This window comes from Vanellus vanellus (genome assembly GCF_965231255.1).
Source record: "Vanellus vanellus genome assembly, chromosome: 3".
Taxonomy (NCBI): Eukaryota; Metazoa; Chordata; class Aves; order Charadriiformes; family Charadriidae; genus Vanellus; species Vanellus vanellus.
The window spans coordinates 53,408,567-53,428,217 of NC_138907.1; the positions used below are offsets into that span (position 1 = coordinate 53,408,567).

The 19,651-nt window shown below is 40.7% G+C and overlaps 1 protein-coding gene across 1 annotated transcript in view; it reads left to right on the forward strand.

Moving 5' to 3' along the window:
• The window catches only part of AGPAT4 (1-acylglycerol-3-phosphate O-acyltransferase 4), a gene marked incomplete at its 5' end in the record, with an annotated part of 69,922 nt that overhangs the window by 23,304 nt on the left and 26,967 nt on the right, over positions 1–19,651 (forward strand). The window contains 2 exons of the mRNA XM_082481176.1: positions 9,075–9,244; positions 18,201–18,362. Of these exons, the coding sequence (XP_082337302.1) occupies positions 9,075–9,244; positions 18,201–18,362 (332 nt within the window). The remainder of the gene's footprint in view (positions 1–9,074; positions 9,245–18,200; positions 18,363–19,651) is intronic.

The following is a 19,651-nucleotide window of genomic DNA, read 5'->3' on the forward strand; positions in this document are numbered from 1 at the left end:
TGCTTCCATAATCAAATGAAGTATGGAGTTCATCAACAGATTTATAGATCTATCCTAGTGAAATAGATTATCCATCCATTCCCCTCCTCTCCCATTCATTTAAATCCAAACCAACCTGATTTACTCATGCTGTCTTTTCACAAAAAGAAATATCATGGCCTCAGTTACTGTGGAACAAGAAGCAAAAATATACTTTGTTTAAAATTTAGGTCGCAGTCCTGACTTGCACTTCCACTCTGTCTCTCCTAACCTTTTCTGTGCTAGCAGGTGAGTTCTTTTTTGGGCCTATACCATGCAAAATTTTACAATTGTATCAGGTGTTTCTTTCTGATCTCTGATATCCTGGTCAAAACTAGTACATTCTTTAACTGACTGTGCCTATCTAGTGGCACAGTGAATTTTTTCTTCTTGTTTTCTAGTGAGTTTTTTACTTGTGTTTGCATCTTAAATCAGTTGCTTTTCTTTCCTCTGTTTGTACATGCTGTAAGTCCAGTAAATAGCTGATATTTCTTCTGAAAGTTTATTATTCTCAACTTTTATTCAAAGCAAATTGCTCCTAGCCCTTCTGGTATCAGGAAAGAGCTTGAAAAGAAACTGTGGAGATCAAATCCCTGGTAGTTGTCTATGCATTTGGTGTTTTATAGAAGTTTGGGAGCAGAATTTTAGCCACTCCATAATTATTGGATTTGATTTTTTGAGTCTATCAATTTAAGATGGCACCTTCTTATGCTTAATATAGGTCACCCTGCTCTCATTTAAGCATCTGTTTTGGGATTTAGACAGTAATATGCCACCCTAACCATCAAAATGAGAACAGGAATAATCTTGTATGTACTGTTCACCCAAGCTATCACTACTGCAACAACTTCATCAGCAGGATACAGAAATTAGTCCTTGCATGCTCCTTTGGGTAAGGCATGATGCAGGGTCATGCTTGATGAAGGCACGCCAAGAGAGGGATGTGTGATGGATCAGGTGGTGTTTTGCTTTGTCCCCGTGTGGGTCTGTGTGCCAGTGTATGAAAGTTGCTTGGTTGTCTCTTTAGAAAGTACTTGCTGTGCAAGCCCTGATAAGGGCTATCAAATGCTGTATTACTGATCACTGCAGAAGGCTTAACACCTTCTTCTGAATTGTTTCTCACCTACTCTTTTCATGTTTCCACTTCTATGCCTGTCAGTGCTCATACGTACTAGACTTCCTAGTTTGTGTACATCAAGTACCAAATAATTTAATAAAAAGCATAATCTAATATTCATAGAAACCAGATCTCAGCTACTGCTTGCTGAGATAAGATGCTTCCGTCTAGTAAGGACAGAGCAAAACTTTTCCTGATACTCCTTATGTTCGTTTCTGTCATGGTTTAAGGAAAGCTGCCCAACCTACTTTTCTTGGGAGCAGTGGAGATTACTTGTCTGAAGTGCTGTTTGTTAGACATCATGAAGTACTGTGACAGACAGTGCCTGGCCATATGGCTAACAGGAGGCTGTAGCGTATCTGGTGTTTACTGGTTGGGATGATGTTGTCTGATTGGCTGAAGGCAGTTGGGATAGAGTTAAGAAAAATGGATAATATAAATGATTTGCAGTCAAAAGAATTGTTTCATATGAGACCAGTTGACGTACCTGGAAAAGCGGAAAGGATTTGCATGCAGAACCCTTTCTTCAAGCTTAAAAGAGAAATTGCAATCTTCAGGTTAAATTCACATTGAGAACAGTCGATTGAAGGTTAATCTATTCATCCTGTTGTCCCAAATCTGGGTTCTTTTAATGCGATGTACAAGGAGCCAATATACACACAGAGGCGAGGTGTGTGCCAGGTGGTTCATCCGCAAAACTAGCACCACCCAGTTGGCTCAGGGTAAGCATTTATATATTTCAACAGTTATCAATACTTTCTACACTTACACTTAGTCATCTTCATTCCCATTGGTTGTTGCTGTGTCTCGTCTCTACTTAAAGTTACAGCGTTCTCTCTTTTTACTACACAGGCTCCATGAGGAGGGGGCTTTTGTTAGTAGGCATTTTTCCCTACTTGAGGGCTGGTTTTTTACTATGTTAATTAGGATAATTCATTCATAGTTCAAGTGACTTCTTTGGCCTTGTTAGCAATTCTGTTCCCTTTACGCTTATCTTGGTATTCCCTTTTTTGTCTAATTTATGCTATCCTCCAGTTCTTTCTGCAGGGCCACATCTTGTAAACTATTTACAGTGGTTAATTATACCGTTTACTTCTAGTATTTCTCCAACAATCCCTTAGCCTTTGAGATGAACAAAGGCTGGTACCTGTAGATTTGGGAGAGTAGGGATACAGGACAAAGACGGGGTATTGTCTGTGGAACAGTGGTGTTTGTTGTAGGTACACAGGCATCATGGAAGTGACAGAAACCATAACATAATCATCCCTTCTAGCTATCTTCTGACTGGTTTTAGTATATTATAGGCTAGGCTTTCTTTGAGAGGAAGCAGAAGTCGCTTATATGAATCCACCAATGCAGAAAACATGCATATGTGTTCAGGACAGATGTATGTTTTTTTCATCTTCTCAATGAACCACCTTCTGTAAGAGCATCAGTGACTTCTTCCCAAAAACTTCTTGGGGATCACTTGCTAGCTGGAGCTGGTAGCTTTTGAACTTTATTTTGGGCTGTCATCTCCCTCATACTGATAACTAATTCTCAAAAAGGACTGCACGTTGAGGTCTTTATAATAAAACTAATGGTCATAATTTACCATTCTTAACAGTGGAAAGGTGTACTCAAAGCAGCTAAATAGGAACGGTATTTCTTAAATTAAATATATGCAGGCTTAAAACTAACAAAACCTACAAGTAGGCCAGGGATGCATGAAGAAAAAATTATTTTCACTGTCTGTGCATATAGGAAGTTGCTTAAAGTGTTGAAACGAGACTGGTGTTCCTTTTGCACAGTGACTTGCAGTGGATGCACTGTAACCATTTTTTTGTTGCTAAGAGGTTCCTCTGTAGTAATGCTCCTGTGCACAGTAGGAAAAAGCCAGTGGTGTTTTGGGCAATGAGAAAACACATCTGGAAGAGCTGTGACGGCTTAGTTTCATGCCCATACAAAGCAAATGTTGATGTCATGGGAACTTGCCAAGCGGCATGTTTTCTTTCACTGTTTGTTGGTACTAACTCCTTTGATCAGCACATGCTATACTGACCCCAGTCATTTGTGGCAAAAGCAGCACATTGTCTTTGTTGGAATATAAGATTGGTGATGAGAAGTACATTAAAAGAATTTCCTGCAAGCAAATGCTGAAATAACTGGGTCTCACAGCCTGAATATATATGAAAGGGCTGGCCTGTGGTTATCTCTTTCTGTGCAAGGACATCCAGTAACTTATTGTGATGGGTGGGGAATTAAGAATCGTAACACATGGAAGCAGTTGCATTCATTCAAGTTAATTGCTTACAGGATCTCCCGAGGGGACTGGGGCAAAGTATCTCCAAAAGCAGACCTGCAGCCAATGGGGAAAGATTTTGTTTGTTTTAAAATTTGTGTGCATGATTTTCCTCCCATCAGCCTCCCACCTTCTGCTGCCAAACAGCTTTAAAGGAGAGGGAAAGAATTTCAAAGATAACACTGTGTGTATCACCAGCTAGGGTAAATGGGGAGAGTAGGTAACTGGTGGTGGTGCTGGATTTTGGTTTTTTCTTCTGTCTAAACCATTAGACTTACGCATTTTCCTACAGATTGAAGACCAGGACCTCTGTCTTGGGGTGGCCCAGCTTACTCCATTACACCACATTGATGCTCACATGCACACCTGCATGTGTTGCTTATGCAGAGTAAAGAACAGGAGGGAATCTACTTGAAGCTGGAGAGCTGATGCCTTGTCTGGCTGGGCTCCACGAATGACAACCCCCTCATCTTGGGGAAAGGAGGAAGACATTGCTTGACTTTCCAGCTGCAGGGTTTTTTCCCAAGAACTAGCTTTTTGTTCCCCTCACAGGAAATATGTATATGCTTTTTTATAGTAATAAGTTACTTTAAAAATTTGTCTTGTAGATGAGTAATAATGTTCCAGCTCTGAGCTCCAATTGTTTCATGTACCTAATCAACACGAGCTTACCACACTCCTGCCTTGAAGTTTTCCTCATAATTACTTACAGCTCCTGCAGAGAAGAAGGGAGTAGACACCAGAAATAAATGCCTGGTCAGGTTAGGTGGCATAGTGAAGCACTAGAACAGCCTGTGTTCCCCAGTCTTCTATGCAGTGTAGTCATTCATCATGCAGCCATTCACCCTGTCTGGTCGTTGAAATGGCGATACAGTTTGCCTGCTTGTCTTGTTTTTAATTTGTATTGGAGAGTTTACTATGCTTTTACCATATGTTCCCATAAGAATTTCTGAGTTCTCTTTCTTGGTGTTGCCTTGATACATAGGTTAAAGAGAATGAAGAATGTCATGGAGGGAGAGAGTTCTCTTGCTCTTTAAAAAAGTTTACATACTTACTTGAGATCTTCAAATTATTGTACTTATTGAGTCAATACCATGCTTTTAGTTGCATTTTAAAATAGGCATTTTATGGTTAATCTTGTAAGCAAATGTTTCCATGGCTTATCAAGAATAGTTAGCTAAAGGAATTACTAACAACTTCTATAGAAGAAGTTAACAGTGCTAACTGTTGTAATGACTCATTCTTGCAAAACTTTGAGGTGGAAAATAACAAGTCTCAGTAAATTCTGTGTGTGTTTCCCTTCTTTCCTTAAATGTTTTTCATATAACTAGTTATAGTTAGGTCAGCCTTAGAGACTTTTTTTTTTTTTAGTTATTTGTTCTATAAGTGCAAGCACTGAGGCAGTTCAGATTTAGGCAGTGAAGGGCTAGGAAGCAGTCTACTCTTGCAGGAAGTAGGGGCTGTTCTGTGTAGCAGGGTGAGAGCATTTTCTATTCCAGAAAGGTAGAAAACTTCAAAATTCTTAAGCAGACAGAATATCCATATTAGCCATTTGAAGGCATGTTTTCTCCCTGCCATCAGCCTCTCCTGAAGCTAGCTGTAACGTACTGCAAGGGCTCTGCCTTCAAAGCAGGGATGAGACATTTCAAGTTCTTTTGGTTTTTCCCCTTCCTTTGCATTGTGTGGAAGCATCACTGGAAGAGTTGCTTTGGAAGGTAGGAACCCCCGTGATGTGGGTGAATGTGAATTTACTAGCTCAGTTGTGATGTTCAAGCTCCCAAACCTTATGAAAGGGGATGGGGAGAAGCCTTAGAAATCTTGGACCAGCCCTGGTTGGGAACAAGAGAACCTTTTTTCCCCCCCTATTTTTAGTTATACAGTCTGACTGGTGTACAAACAGGAGGAAACTTGTACTGATCATCTACACAGTGAAAGAGGCAAGGCAAGTGTGTATGAGTGACCTTGTGCTGCAGAGCCACCACAGCAGGTTTCTGGGTAATAAATTTCTGTAGCAGGTTGTGACAGTAAGCTGGTGACATGATGCAAGAGTAGCACAAACTGACACTAGTAATCATGGCTTGAGAACCACAAAGAGAAAGGAAGCTGGGAAGAAGGGGAAGGAAATAGTAGGGAAGATGAAGGGGAGAAACATGTTAAGAACTTAAAGGCTGGCAGATGGTATTTATTGTATTTAATACAGAGGCATTCAGTGCCTGCTTTTTGTTTCTGCAGCAACTGCCTGAACACATCAGTGACAAATGGGCATGTGAGGTAACGAATAGGGACATACTTCTGCAGTATTTATTCAAACAAAAATCATGCTTATGTGAAGCCTGAAGAATCAAACCACATAGAGAAATATTTTTGTCTATGCTTTTTTGGAATGTATTTGAGACTGAAAATATGTACCTGAAGAGCTCTATGCATGTGGCACACCTGGGTAGCGAGATTCGGATGTGTTTTTAGTTTTGTTAGAATTCCTTAGGAAAAGACAAAATAAAACCCCACACTTGAAGTGGGATGGCTTTAAAGTTGTTTTTCCCCAGGTAAAGCTGGCTTTTTCTTCAAGAGGGCTTCACAGTCATTATCTCTACTTGTTTGTTTTAGGCAATAGGTTTAATGGCAGTAGAGGTTAAAAAAGAGAAAATCCCATCTGGCAGTCATTTCTTCTCTTAATTGGGTTCCTAGTTAAGCAAAAGACAAACTAATCCTGTCACTAACTTCCTTTCTTTTCTGTGATTGTGTTCTGCCCCAGAATTTGACTGTAGATTCTGTAATGTTTTGTAAATTATAGTGTGGGGTTTTTTTCCCAATTATTATTCAATTTTGCTGTGTTTTGGGTAGTGGAGGGCTTTTATTTCCAATACAAATCTAGTAGAAAGCTACCCCCTTGGAAAGATGTAAAATTGTGAATGTGTGTCACAAAGCAGCTCTTGGCCGGGGAAGTCTGGAAGCGCAATCAGCCATATATACACTTCTGTATCTCCATAGCTGAGATATTAACATCTTTTGACTTGTATTGGGAAATCAGTTTCTGACCAGTGAAATCATTGTTTGGTTAACATATGGCAGTTAAGGTCTCCCTCCTCATCTCTGACTATTGTTTTGAGGCATAATAGCGTGCATTGAATAAGATGTACTCCTGCCACAGTAGTAGTTATTTCTGATCACCTGCCCTGATCAGAAATATGCTGGGAGACTGACAAGTCAGTCATTTATCTGTACTATAAACATGGTTTTATCATATTAAGGTAATGTTACTTGAATAGAGATTGTCTTTTAGCCTGGCTGTAGTGCTGTTAGATAAAATTCATTCATGTCACTAATGCCTGTTCTCCAGTGTACAGCACAATGTCACTCAAAAGCTTCAGGCAATTAATTTTGCTAATGATGACTGAAAATGTAGATGACTTGTTCCTAGCTGTTTTCTGTTTTCAGTCTCTAGTTGAGGCCAGTAGGGGACCTAAATTGACAGGATTTCAGAAGTGTTTCAAAGACTGGCCTGGTTTTGATCTTCCTGAGGTGAACGAGGATTTGTGGTGCTTTCAGGCCTGCCTGAAGCCAGGAGAACATCTGAGAAGTCTCATCCTTTCAGCACAAACAGTAATATGGCACAGATATGCTCTGAGAAGGGGATATGTTTTACTTAGCAAAGAATAACCCCTCACATCAGACCTTTGCTTTGGTGCGGAAGTTTTGTGATAGCTTTGACAGGAAGCAAACGTGTTCCTTAACTCCTTTTCTTTTCCATCTTGACAGACAGCTTTCATTAGTCCTATGGTCACCCCAGCTCAGGACATGGGTTGCTTGAAAAGAGCCACTGCTTTTAGATTTTATTTTTCCATCTCCGTGGAGATAGAGTTCTCCAAGCTCGTTGGCTTTACTGACTCACTTCAACTTCCCATGCCCGAGACCAGAGAGACTTTGCTAAATAAAGGTTTGATTCACAAGTCTTGTGGTCAGGCTTATAGTTACAAGCAAAACAAATACAAAGCCTACTTCTTGCCTGTCCTTGATAATGGGATAAGCAAATAGGAAGGTGAAAGTTATATGACAGTCACTAGGAGACTGCTGAGAAACCACTCTCCAGCTTGTAAGTACAGCAGTGTTTTAAACAGTCCTCACTCTCCTACCAATTTTTGTACCATTTCTTACAATTAGGTTTTGGGAACAAAACTGGGTGCCAATCCAGAATGATTTTGAGGTATTTAACAGTGATTTCCCTGTTTCCCCCTCCCCTCCTCTGTCCCCTGTTTGCTTCATCAGTTCATTAACTAAGGGATGTGCAGATAGTTATACTATTAATAACTGTTCTTGGCTCTGCACACTTTGCCAGCCACCCACCTTGTCTTTGGTTTGGGGATCATGGAATCATGGAGTTTTTGGAGTTGGAAGGGACCTCTAGAGGTCATCTGGTCCAACTCCCCTGCCAAAACAGGGTTGCCCAGAGCACATTACTCAGGACTGCATCCAGGCGGGTCTTGAAAATCTCCAGAGAAGGGGACTCCACAACCTCCCTGGGCAGCCTGTTCCAGGGTTCTGTCACCCTCACTGTAAAGAAGTTTTTCCGTGTATTTGAACAGAACTTTCTATGTTCCAACTTATGCCCATTGCCCCTCGTCCTGTCACTGGGAACCACTGAAAAGAGTCTGGCTCCATCCTCCTTCAACCCACCCTTTAGATACTTGTATGCCATAATAAGGTCTCCCCTCAGCCTTCTCTTCTCCAGGCTAAAGAGTCCCAGCTTTCTCAGCCATTCCTCATAAGGGAAATGCTCCAATCCCTTAATCATCTTAGTTGCCCTTCGCTGGACTCGCTCCAGCAGTTCCCTGTCCCTCTTGAACTGGGGAGCCCAAAACTGGACACAGTATTCCAATTGTGGCCTCACCAGTGCAGAGTAGAGGGGGAGGATAACCTCCCTCGACCTACTGGCCACAGTGTTGGATGGATGTTCTTCATCCAGTCTGAGCTTTGCTCTGGATGATTGATACACCCCCGTCAAATGTAGAGTGCATCACTTGTAGCAGAGCATACGACTGTTACTTCTGAGAAGTTAACAGTGATGTATAAAGTGTACATATAACAGACCTGGTTTCAGGTGTCTTGTCCAAACTGCTTTCTGGTCTATAATTGTGCAGTTTTTAGAGGAGCATGAGGACCTGTGTGTGGCAGGAATAGGTGTGTTTGTTCCTTCTACAAGTTTGTTCTGTTCTTCATGTTATTTTGCTGTACTATTTTAAGCTATAAATGCTAATTTTACATGCCTATGGCAGGGGGATTGGAACTCGATGATCTTCAACGTCCTTTCCAACCTAAACCATTCTATGATTCTATGATGATTCTATGTATTTTGATAAAATAATTTGTAGCATTGAATTTGAAGTTTTCAAACAAATTAAATTCCTTTTTCTCAATATCACTGTGGAAAATTTCTGCTCCCTCTTTCCATGCAGTCTCCTTATTTCCATTCTCTCCCCTGCCCCTCCACCTTGCTGTACCAAGATGTGTGACTGTGTGGTTTATGTTCAGCATTTCAGCTTCATTAAAGCTCTTTCTTTGCCATGCTCTGTTGAGGTGATTGATGCTTTTCAACATGTTTCTGATTTGTGGCTTTGCATATACTACATACATCTTTATGTCTCTCGTTCTTTTTTCCAGAGATGGTGATGTTGCTGGAATGGTGGTCAGGCACCGATTGCACCCTCTACACTGACCCAGAGAGTTACAACAAGTATGGGAAGGAAAATGCCATCGTAATCCTTAATCACAACTTTGAAATTGACTTTCTCTGTGGTTGGAACTTTTGTGAAAGATTTGGGGTCTTAGGGGTGAGTTTTGTTTAGCATTTAAACTTTCTCTTCTTGGATGTGGAAAAAACCAAAACCAAATTCTTTGGTTTTCAAAGTTAAAAGATCTGTGCTTGAATTTCACTCAGCCACTGTCTGGACTGAGAGAGGTGAACCTGCAGTGCAAGTATGTGGAATACTGAGACAGGATTGCTGAGGCATTCACAGAGATTTTAAAAGCATTGCAGTTAAAGCTGATGAAAGAGATTTTTTTTTTAACCTGTGGAGGTCATTACAGTTGTTTTGCTTTGTGTGCTTGCACAGAGGTAACAGGTAACTATTACGGTTCATTGTGCTGCAGAAAGATGAGCTGTTCTGTGATTCTTTCCCAGTAAATTGTAGAATTTGTTTGCTTTCTCCAGTGTAGTCTTACAAATCCACAGCTAGAGTTTGAATGATGTAGTCATGTAGATGGGGTGGTGTCGTGGTTTAACCCCAGTTAGCTGACAACTAGGACCATGCAGATGTTCACTCATTTCCCCTCTGCCTCGAATAGGATAGGCAGAAGAGAGAGAAAAAGGGAAAAAAATCTCATTGGTTGAGGTAAAGACAGTTTAATAGAACAGTAAAGGAAGAGAAAATAATAATAATAAGGGTGAAAGAATATACAAAATAAGCAATGCAATACAATTGCTCACCACCCGATGATCAATTGCCCAGCCCATCCCAAACAGCGCTCATGGATTCCTGACCACCAGCCACCCCCCATTTATATATCGAGCATGATATCTATGGTATGGAATATTCCTTTGGCCAGCTTGTCCTGTCTGTGCTCCCTCTCAGCTTCTATGGGAAGCTGACAAAGTCCTTGACTTAATATAAGCATTACGTAGCAACAACGAAAACAATATGTGTTATCAACACTATTCTCATACTAAATCCGAAACACAGCAACTACTACAAAGAAAGTTAACTTTATTCCAGCTGAAACCAAGACAGGTGGTGACGACATTACCTACCTACAAGGGTTTTAGATAAGAGTTCTTCCCACCTAATAAAGCAGACTAATCCTCATTTTGGTGGTCTTCTGCAGCATCATCTTCTAACTTTGCTACTGGCCACTGTCAAAACTCCTGTGAACCCGTGACTTTTGTGGCCTTGCCTTTGGACTCTGCATTTTCTGAACATTGAGGCGCCACGCCGGTCACTTTCAAATTATAATAATGACAGTCTGCTTAAAATAATAAAAAGAGGCCTTAAAACTGGAGGAAAATGAACCTAGACATTACAGGCCCTGCATATTACCAAAATGGCTGTTGGCTCCTGGTTACTGAGGAGTAATCCTACCATCATGTCTAGGACTTCAGCACAGAGCTGGAGGATAGTATAAGACAGGAGGAGATGTAGGGAAACCTGTTCCTGACAGGCAGATGTATGTGCCAAAACTAGTCCCCCTTCTATGTGGTCATTATACAGTGGTGCTTTATTATAGTCTATCTAATTTTGTAAGCCTAATGGCTACAGTTCTGTAAATAAAGCTGTGTTTTAGAGGGACAGGTGCTGCTTCAGAAAGCACCATTGTAGAAAATTAAAGGATTATTTTTATACAAACTAATAGGGGCCTACAAGGTCAAAAATCTCATTTTACATTGCTGCTGTGTGGCTGGATTGAATCTCATTAACTTTAATAATTTTTTTTATAGTTTCTGAAAGTAATCAGGCTTATGTTCTAGTTTTTTTATATTGCATATCGCAGATATTGCATATCTTTCCACGTATAAGAAAACCACTACGTAGAAGCATGACTGTTAAACAATTACTGTTCTTCACTAACTGAAAATAATTTTTTCTTTTTATTTTTTTAGATGCTTACAGTTATTACTCAGTTTGTGTTTTTTATAGTCTTAGGATTCTTTTAGGAACTGATATATGGTTGGGTTTTTTTAAATTATTTTTTTAAACTATTTCAGTCTTGAGTAATGTACCGTGATTTTACTTCCCAGAAACTGTTCCAGGAAGGAATAGTTCCCATGTGCTCTCATTTGTGTAGATATCTTTACACAGCAAAGCAGTGTATTTCCCTACTGGGGCAACTGGTTAAGGTTCATCTTAAGCCAGGTTAAAAAAAAAATGAAAAAGACACACACAATCAGTTTCCCGATTGGATTGCCTGTATCGGCAATCGGTATGTGGCTTGTGGCAGTGCAGGAGTATAGGGATTGGAGGTGCAGCTTGGTTTGACTTTGTGCTGCCTTGCACAAGTTTGCAGTGCGCTAAGCTTCAGGGTTTGGCGTGGCAGCACAATTAGGAATGTAAGAATCATTATGCTGAGGGCGGATGTTTGAGAAAAGGAGTTACAAAAAAAAGGCAAGTGTCCAGAGAGATTTCTAAGTGCTGTCCCAGCCTCCAGCATTTTGTGGCTCAGGGACTCTGTGAGCCAATGGGGTTTTATATTTAATGCTGTTTAATTTTATATTCCATGAAGTTTCTATGCTAAATTTGGGTAACTACCAGCATCTTACTAAGCCGATCTTGTGTCCACTGCTGCCGAAAAGGAAATTTTGCACATGCCATCCTATCTCCTGCATCTGTTCTGGTGCTTGTCTGCCTTGCTTTGGCATGTTTCAGACACCCCTTCTCTCTCTCCTGCCTTAACTAATCCAATGAAGAAAAGAGAGATAGCTGGGGAGGGGGAAGAGGGAGAAGGTGAAGACAACTTAGGGCCAAAGGAGTTGGGACTGATTGTGCTTGGCTGCAGCAGGCAGACAGAATGGCGTTGTTGCGACATGCAGCTGTACCCTGTGGCACTGGCAGGCAACAGCAGTGCTCTTAAGTGTCACAAGCATGTGTCCAAACCCTCAGTATTTTACAGCTTGAACTTTTATTAAATGAAGCCATTAAATGCTGTAATTTTTTGCTTCGTTTTGCTCATTTAAAAGCAAAATTAAACTTCCTTAAAGCTGTCTTGCCCCTTCTGGCCCCAAAAGAAAAAAAAGTCTTTCCCTTTTCCTCTTCATTTTTAATCATGATATGAAAACTGCCCCTCCCGGTCTTAGTTGTAACATTCAATCTGTGCACTGTTCTGCTCCTTCTTTTGTCTCTCTTGTCCTGTACTGGCTTTTTCCTTATAGCCAAATTGCAATAGTCCCAACAGGTTTTCTTGGGCAACCTGGCCTAGTGGGAGGTGTCCCTGCCTATGGCAGGGGGTTGGAACTCCATGATCTTCAAGTTCCTTTCCAACCTAAACCATTCTGTGATTCTATGATTCTATGATAATGCTCCATCAATGCGGTTTTCATTTTATCAATGGGAGTTTAGGTTTTTTACTGTTTGCGGGGGGTGGAGTGGGAGTGGGATTCTCTTGCAAGTTGTTGTTAGGTTTGTGAACCTGAGTCCTCTTCTAATGACTCGGTTCTTGTACTTGGATGGCATGAGGTTCTCCGCTTTCATGAAGGTTTTTAAATGGCTGTGAAAGAAAATCTACCAAAAAACCCCAAAGAAGGTGCTAAGAATTTGAGAAGTGTGTGCGAAGGTGCCAAAAACCGCAGACAATTCTAACATTTATTTGACTTTTTTTTTTTTTTAATGTAATACTTTTGGAGCACCCATTGAAAACATTAAGAGGCACTGGGTTGACAGTGCTGAGTGAGATCCAGAGATCTATTCATCTATAGTGGAGAAGGAGAAAACTACATGAAGAAGCAATTCTATGCTCGCTTTTACTTTTGCGAGTTATTGTAGCCGGTGAGATTGACCTGCTAGTTGCAGTTGGACTCTATGCAGCTGAAGTTACTGATGTGCAATTGTTTGCAGCACCAAACCTTAGAAGATTTTTAGTTGTTGTTGGAAATTAGCAGAAGGAAGCAAACTTCACAAAAACTAGAAGTTGACAGGGATTTCAGGCACACTTCTGTTCAGGCCAAACTATTAATCACTTTACACCTATATTCCAGTTGTGGGTTTTTTTGTGAAGGGATCTTCCTATTTTGTTTTTGGTCCTTGACACCCGTCAGCCACACATACTCACCTCCTTGTGCTGCCAGACCTCAGTGATGTGTGCAGGAGGGAGGGACTATAGGGGTGCTTGATGCCAAGTCAGCATCATGCTCCCATGGGCAGCATGGATGTCCATGGGAACAGCTGAGTCCTGACTACTCCTGGCACACAGGTGGCTGCAACGTGCTGCAAGGTAAGGAGGAGCTGTGCTGCCAACTTGGCTTTCTGTAGAGTCAGAAACAGCATATCTCAACAGGGCGAAGCTTTGTCTGCAACAGTGTTTCCTGATAGAAGATAGGGCTGTTATTATGAACCTGAACCAGGGTGGTTGTGTTGTGGATGCTCTGCTTTTCCACCCTGTGCCGGTACAATATCTGGGGGAGATGCCGACTCCAGTGTCTCTGTGTTGCTCTGTTGTGTAAATAGAGACATGGTCTTGGTGACAGATTCCTGCGCTTTGCTGTGCCCTTCCCTTTTCCTGCTTGTGACATTCCAGTCCTAGGACTTAACTTCTTCTTAGCGTGGACAGCCTAGCTGCTGTATCAGCATTTAAACACATTATTAGCATTTAGTTTCTTCAAGATGTCTGCTAAGCATCCTTTTAAAAACAGACCCACTGGACACCAGAACTTGAAATCAGGACACAGGCATGTTCTGAGGAGGAAAGTGTTATTCAGGACTTACACCAAAAGCACATCAGTGTGCTCTCTGCCAAGATTCACTGTACCCTTCTGCTTCGTTGCTTGATATGACCAAGCAGTGATAAAATAGCTTTTTTAATAATTTTAGTAATGCTTTTTCTGAGATTAAAACCTTTATATTAGCAAAAATTGCCTGTGCTTTAAAGCTAAACCTGCTGGTTTATCTGTTCATCTTCTGCTGTCTGGAGTTTCAAGTTATTAATGCTGGTGGTCTTTCTACCTCAGCAAAACATAAACATTATTCTGAGTGGCTCATTATATTGGCATCAAAATATGTGCATTTCCAAAAGAGGCTATAGTTGTTTATTCCTTGGCAGGGTAGACAAGGCAGAAAACCGTTATGTAAAATTGGTTGTTAACTATCTTGCTTTAAGTTTCTCATAAAAAATTGCTAAGCACTTGTAATAATTTTTAACCCTAACTATCTGTTCCATATGCCTGGAAACCCAAATTTTATTTAAAACTTGTTTATGTTGAAGCTTGCTGATGGAAAAACCGAGTGTGGCCTTAAATATAGGTACGAGAAGTGACTTTTGCTGGGCTATTGTGTGGGACTGATAGGTGTGTGAACACAGTAGTTCATTTGTACATTCCAATGTATTAATAGAAGTTATGTAATTATTCATGTAGGCAGCCAAAACTACATCATTATTTGTATTTCACACAGCATCTTAGCATATGCTCTAAAATATTGCTGTGTTGGCTTTCCAACATGGAAAAGTTTTATTCAATATGAAACATTAGAAATTAGGAGGCTAACTAAATTTTTGAAACCATGGCTTTGAGGGACTAAAGAAACATACCTTTCCAACTTGATGTCCCAGAGAGTATAATATGAAGGAGTGCTGTATTTCAAAAATAGAACAAATGGAATCATCAAAAGTATGTCAATGCTGAGGGCAGCCTGGAGAGTAAAAAACTTACAAGGCAAGTTGCTGCTGCTAATGGTTTGCATCTACAATGAAATTGTTTTGAAACTGTGAAACAAATTTTGTTAGACATCCTCAGTTTACAGGTTGATTTCATGCTCTTTGTTGCATTATGTGATCAAGAGATGTTGAACAACTGAGGCTGGACATATAAATAAAGATTTTCTTTCTGTGACAGCATAGCTGTGCAAATGCATCTAAAGTAAGCTTGTAAAAATAGTTTTTTTGTGTGTGATATTAGTGCAGTCATTCACAAAAGGAGACCTTCATGGGTATTTCCATCTGAAAAAACTTGGCCAAAAGAAATTAATCTGGATTAAAATGCTATTACTGTAGACAAGTTGTCCCCATTCAGCAGTAATTTCTTTAAACATCTGTTGGAATTACACAGTTCTGAGCACTGAAAATGTTTGACTTCCTTCAAGAAGGCATCTTACATGGAATAAATCAGCACTTTTTAATGAAATTTGTTCTGTTGAACAAGCTGAATTTGAAGCTTAGAGGTGACTGTCACATATTTACCAAAGCACTTCTGTAAAGGAAAAGTTAGTGGCCGAAGTCAACTAGAGCTGCATTTTTCCCCTCAGGTATTTATACAGCAGCTGTGCATGGGTAGATGACTGAAACAGAATAGATTGTAGTTCTAGTTGTTGTAAGAGAGATGGTAGCTTCTGAGGGGAGGCCTAAAGTATTCCTCCCCGACAGGAGCAGTCTTGCCAGTATAATGCACTGAAGAGTTTCCTTTCTCTAATTATTTCTATGTCATTAGCCTTCCTTCGCCTCCTAGGACAGATGGGGTGCACAAACCAGCATAAGGTGATTTAGTTTCTTTTTATGTATATCTAAGAAGTCGTACACTCGCGTGTCTAAAAGAGTGCTTTTAAATTTTAAAAATGCATCAGCACAGAAAATGAATAAGAACATGCCCTCGGGAAGAATTCAAACATCTATTCTGCTTTTCTGGTTACACCTGCACTCCGTGACACCTTAGCTCACAACGTAACTTCTTTGTTTCACTGGGGAAAAAGAACAATGGTGGCAACTTCTCTCCTGCCCATTGTTTAACTCATATGCTTTTTAAAATATGCAAAACATTAGAAAGTAGCTATGGTGAAACAGTTACTTTAGCTTGCTTTTTGGACTAGGATTCCTGTGTTTTAAAGTCTAGGAGGGAGGACTATTAGATTGTCTTTTCTGACTCTGCTCTGGAGGCCTCGTACATCCTATGCAGGGCACACTTTTTTTTTATGGTAGGTCTTATGATACTGAACATTTATTGCAAATAAACTTTAAGAGTATGGGGTTTTTTTTTCTATTTTCGGGGGGTAACACGGTTGCTGTTTGCCTCCTTGTGTAGTGGCTTGTGCTAGGCAGTGGGTGACAGCTGCCCTGGTTGTGGCTGAGGCGGACGGTAGTTCCTTAAGGTTTTAGCCCTCCCTGCTCAGCTAAAAACACTTTGCATCTGTTGGGGTTTCTCGGGGCAAAGCCTTGGCTCAGCTCTCTTCCTCAGGCATGTATAGGGGGGAGGAATGGAAGAGCATATGAACTAGTCTGTATGCTTTGAATGGAAGCTATACTGTACATGGTCTACCACTAAAACATGCTTTTTAGAGGCTTTTAAAGCTATATGCTAGAACTATTTAAATTTATTTTTGGAAATAAGAAAATTACTTGTGTTAAGAGTAACTGAGAAAAGAAAAACAGTAGTGTGGGGAAAAAAAACAGAGAGCTAAGGAAAGTTGTGAGAGTAGAGCCTGTTTCTCTGTGGCCAGTTTGGGGACCTGCAAGAGGAGGCTGGGTTTAGCATTGCTGCTGCCATGCAGTAGGGACTGACGTTCAGCATGGTTTGAAAGTGAAATGGCAAAAAGTGTGCCGTATCCTACATCCGCTCCTTGGGGGAGAGCTGGGTTTGGAGTCCTGATCTGGGCCCATCACTGAAATTCTTGAATGATCAAGAGGGAGTGCTTTATTACCATGTGTTAAGTCATTGACAGAGATAGTTCCTGCATTCTTAGAAATGGAATTGTCTCATGTCGTCTTCTGCTCTGCTTCTGTGTAACAGTTGCTAGTAAAGCTGCATGGTGTGCACTTGCCTTCCAGTCTTAGGAGGTTTTAGATAGCTTAATTATTTAAGCTATTTTCCTGCTCAAGGAAGAAGAGCAGATGAGCGAAATGAGCTGAGATAAAAAATCAGGTCAAGTTTCTTCCCTAGTAACCAAATGAACAACAGTGACCAAAAAAGTAAAAACAAATAATTTATGTCGGTGGTAATTTCTACCAGTAAATAATTCCTACTAGTCAAATGCAATGTCCTGGAACCCATCTGCAGAGCACTTTGATGGGATAGCTTATAATGATATCATGGATAGAAACTGGACTGTAGTTGCTGTATCTGTCCTCTAAGAAAATGTCACTGTTTTTCAGGAAATGCAACAAATTCTAGATATACACACACACGCGCTGCAATTTTATTCATTAAATAACAAAGTGAAACATTAGACAACTCACCAAGGCAGGCTGGCTTAGAAGACAGGAAAAGAGCAAGTGGGATCAGTTCTCCTGCCCAAAGGGGTGTCAGTCTCAGATGATCACTGATTTAAGTACTGGAATAGGATTTGAGATATGAAACTTGTTGAATGCTCGATAAACCATAGATGACTTGTGGAGGGTCTGGACAAATCACTTCAGTGTCTGTCACAACTGTGAGACAGGAACAGTAATTTGTTTTTATTTCACTTCAGAATCATGCTTTGAAGAGAATTTCACTAGTGTAATTCTGCCCTTCTATAAACTAACCTAAACACAAATGAAGTATTTTTATTGCTGTTGTTTCTAGTGTCATGTAAGGTTTCTTCCATTGGTAAACCATGTGTATTCACGAATATATTGTTGTGCAGCAATGGCTCTGTGACTCTGCTTCTCATTCAGAGTAGGGTTGGGTTTTTTTGTCATGGTGAAGTGTCCCAGCTTTGGGGAGAAGTATAGCTGCAAGATATCTTAAAGGAATTGCCACTGCCACTGCCCAGGGGCTGCTTGAATTAATAATTTCATTTCATATGGTTTGGGTCTTTTGCATGGGTTCCTCAGTATTTGAAGGATTTTGGCTTATGTTTTGGGTTCCAGGGTTTGGATAGGATAGACATACATCCACATATATGTATCTAATTCTGGAGGTCGTCTTTCATGCAGATGTCTGAGACTAGATTTGACTATTCTGTTGATGAGGAAAACTTTTGCTTTTACTTTTACACTGGTGTAAAACTAGGACTGGTCAGTATGAATAAATATATTAGTGTATAACTGTGCATGTGTCATACCCACAGAGAACTCTGAAGTGGAGTAACTTTGTTTTACTTGCTTTGACTCTTGCAGAGTTCCAAAGTGCTTGCAAAGAAGGAGCTCTCCTACATGCCTATCATTGGCTGGATGTGGTATTTCCTAGAGATAGTCTTCTGCAAGCGTAAGTGGGAGGAAGATCGTAAAACAGTCATGCAGAAATTGCTGAATCTCCGGGACTACCCTGAAAACTTTTGGGTAAGTGATGACTTAGGAGTGGAGTCTGAGGTGCTGTAGTGCTTGGGAGAGGGATGACGGGCATAGAAGGTACGTGGTAGTTGCCAGGTTGCTCCTGAGAACTTTGATTCATTATCTTCCTGGCAGTATCGAGAGTATTTTCTAAGAATGGAAATCTGTCTTGAATTTCCCATGTAATACTCTGTCTTGTCTGGTTTTCTTCCTCTGTAGTGTGGAGCCCTACGGATGTTATTGCAAAAATACCTCCGCTGTGATCCATTCAGTAAACTTTGTGGTCCTCTAAATATAGGAGCTGGAGAGGGGTAGATGCGGGGGTTCATGGCAGTGTAACAGATGCATGTGACAACGTTGCATTGAAACACATTAGCTGTATTCTTTACCTAAGCTTCCCTCTCATTCATTACTGAGTTCATACTAGTATTTTCTCCTTCTATTTCCCTGTGATTCTGCCATTCCTGTGAAGGTGCTAGGACAGGCATGGCCCAGTAGAAGTAAGTGGAAGCCACATATAAGTACCTGGACAGCAAAGTGACCCCTGGGGCCATCCGGCTGTGTTACAGAGAGAGGATTTGTGTCGCCTTTCAGTAACAGGAAAGCGTTACTTTTTACATCACCATCATTTTTTAGTATTGAGCCTGCCTGGCATTTCCTAGTCTGGGAATGAAAAGCCTTTGAATTTTTTTTTCTCCCCAGTAATCGGAAAAATCCTAGTTCTCATGAGCTGGTGATGGCGAGAGGGGATTCAGTTAAAGAAATTGTACTTTAAGCAGCCTCACAAGGGCCTACAGAAACTATTGCTTAAGAAGCAGTTTCCTAGTGAAGATGTCTATATGGTATCTCTCATTCTCTGAAACATACTTTTTTTAATTGTCATTGATTTGAATGAGGGCTAAGCAATCAAAACTAAGCTCTGTGCTTGGACAATGATTAAATGCCTTCCAGGCAGGAGGCTGTCTAGCAAAGGGACAGCTCTTGGTTTCTAGTTCTGATCTCTCTCACAGGGATTTGCCTGTGCTCTGTGACTCTTAAAAGGTGTTGAGTGCCTTTCTGTGCACCTAGGCAGTTCAGCTCTAATTGGTGAGCACAAACCGCCACTGTGCTCTATATACTACTGTAGAGGGATTACTAAGAAGGAGCTATACCTGTATTGAGAGATACAGTTGTTGGTGTACACCTGCGGTTATTGCAGTGTGGAGTTTTAATTTGCCCTTGTGTGGGGACATAATGTCAAAAGGCACAGCAGTAGCACCTTGGAAGGTAGAAAGACAGAGCATTCTAAGTGGGCTAGA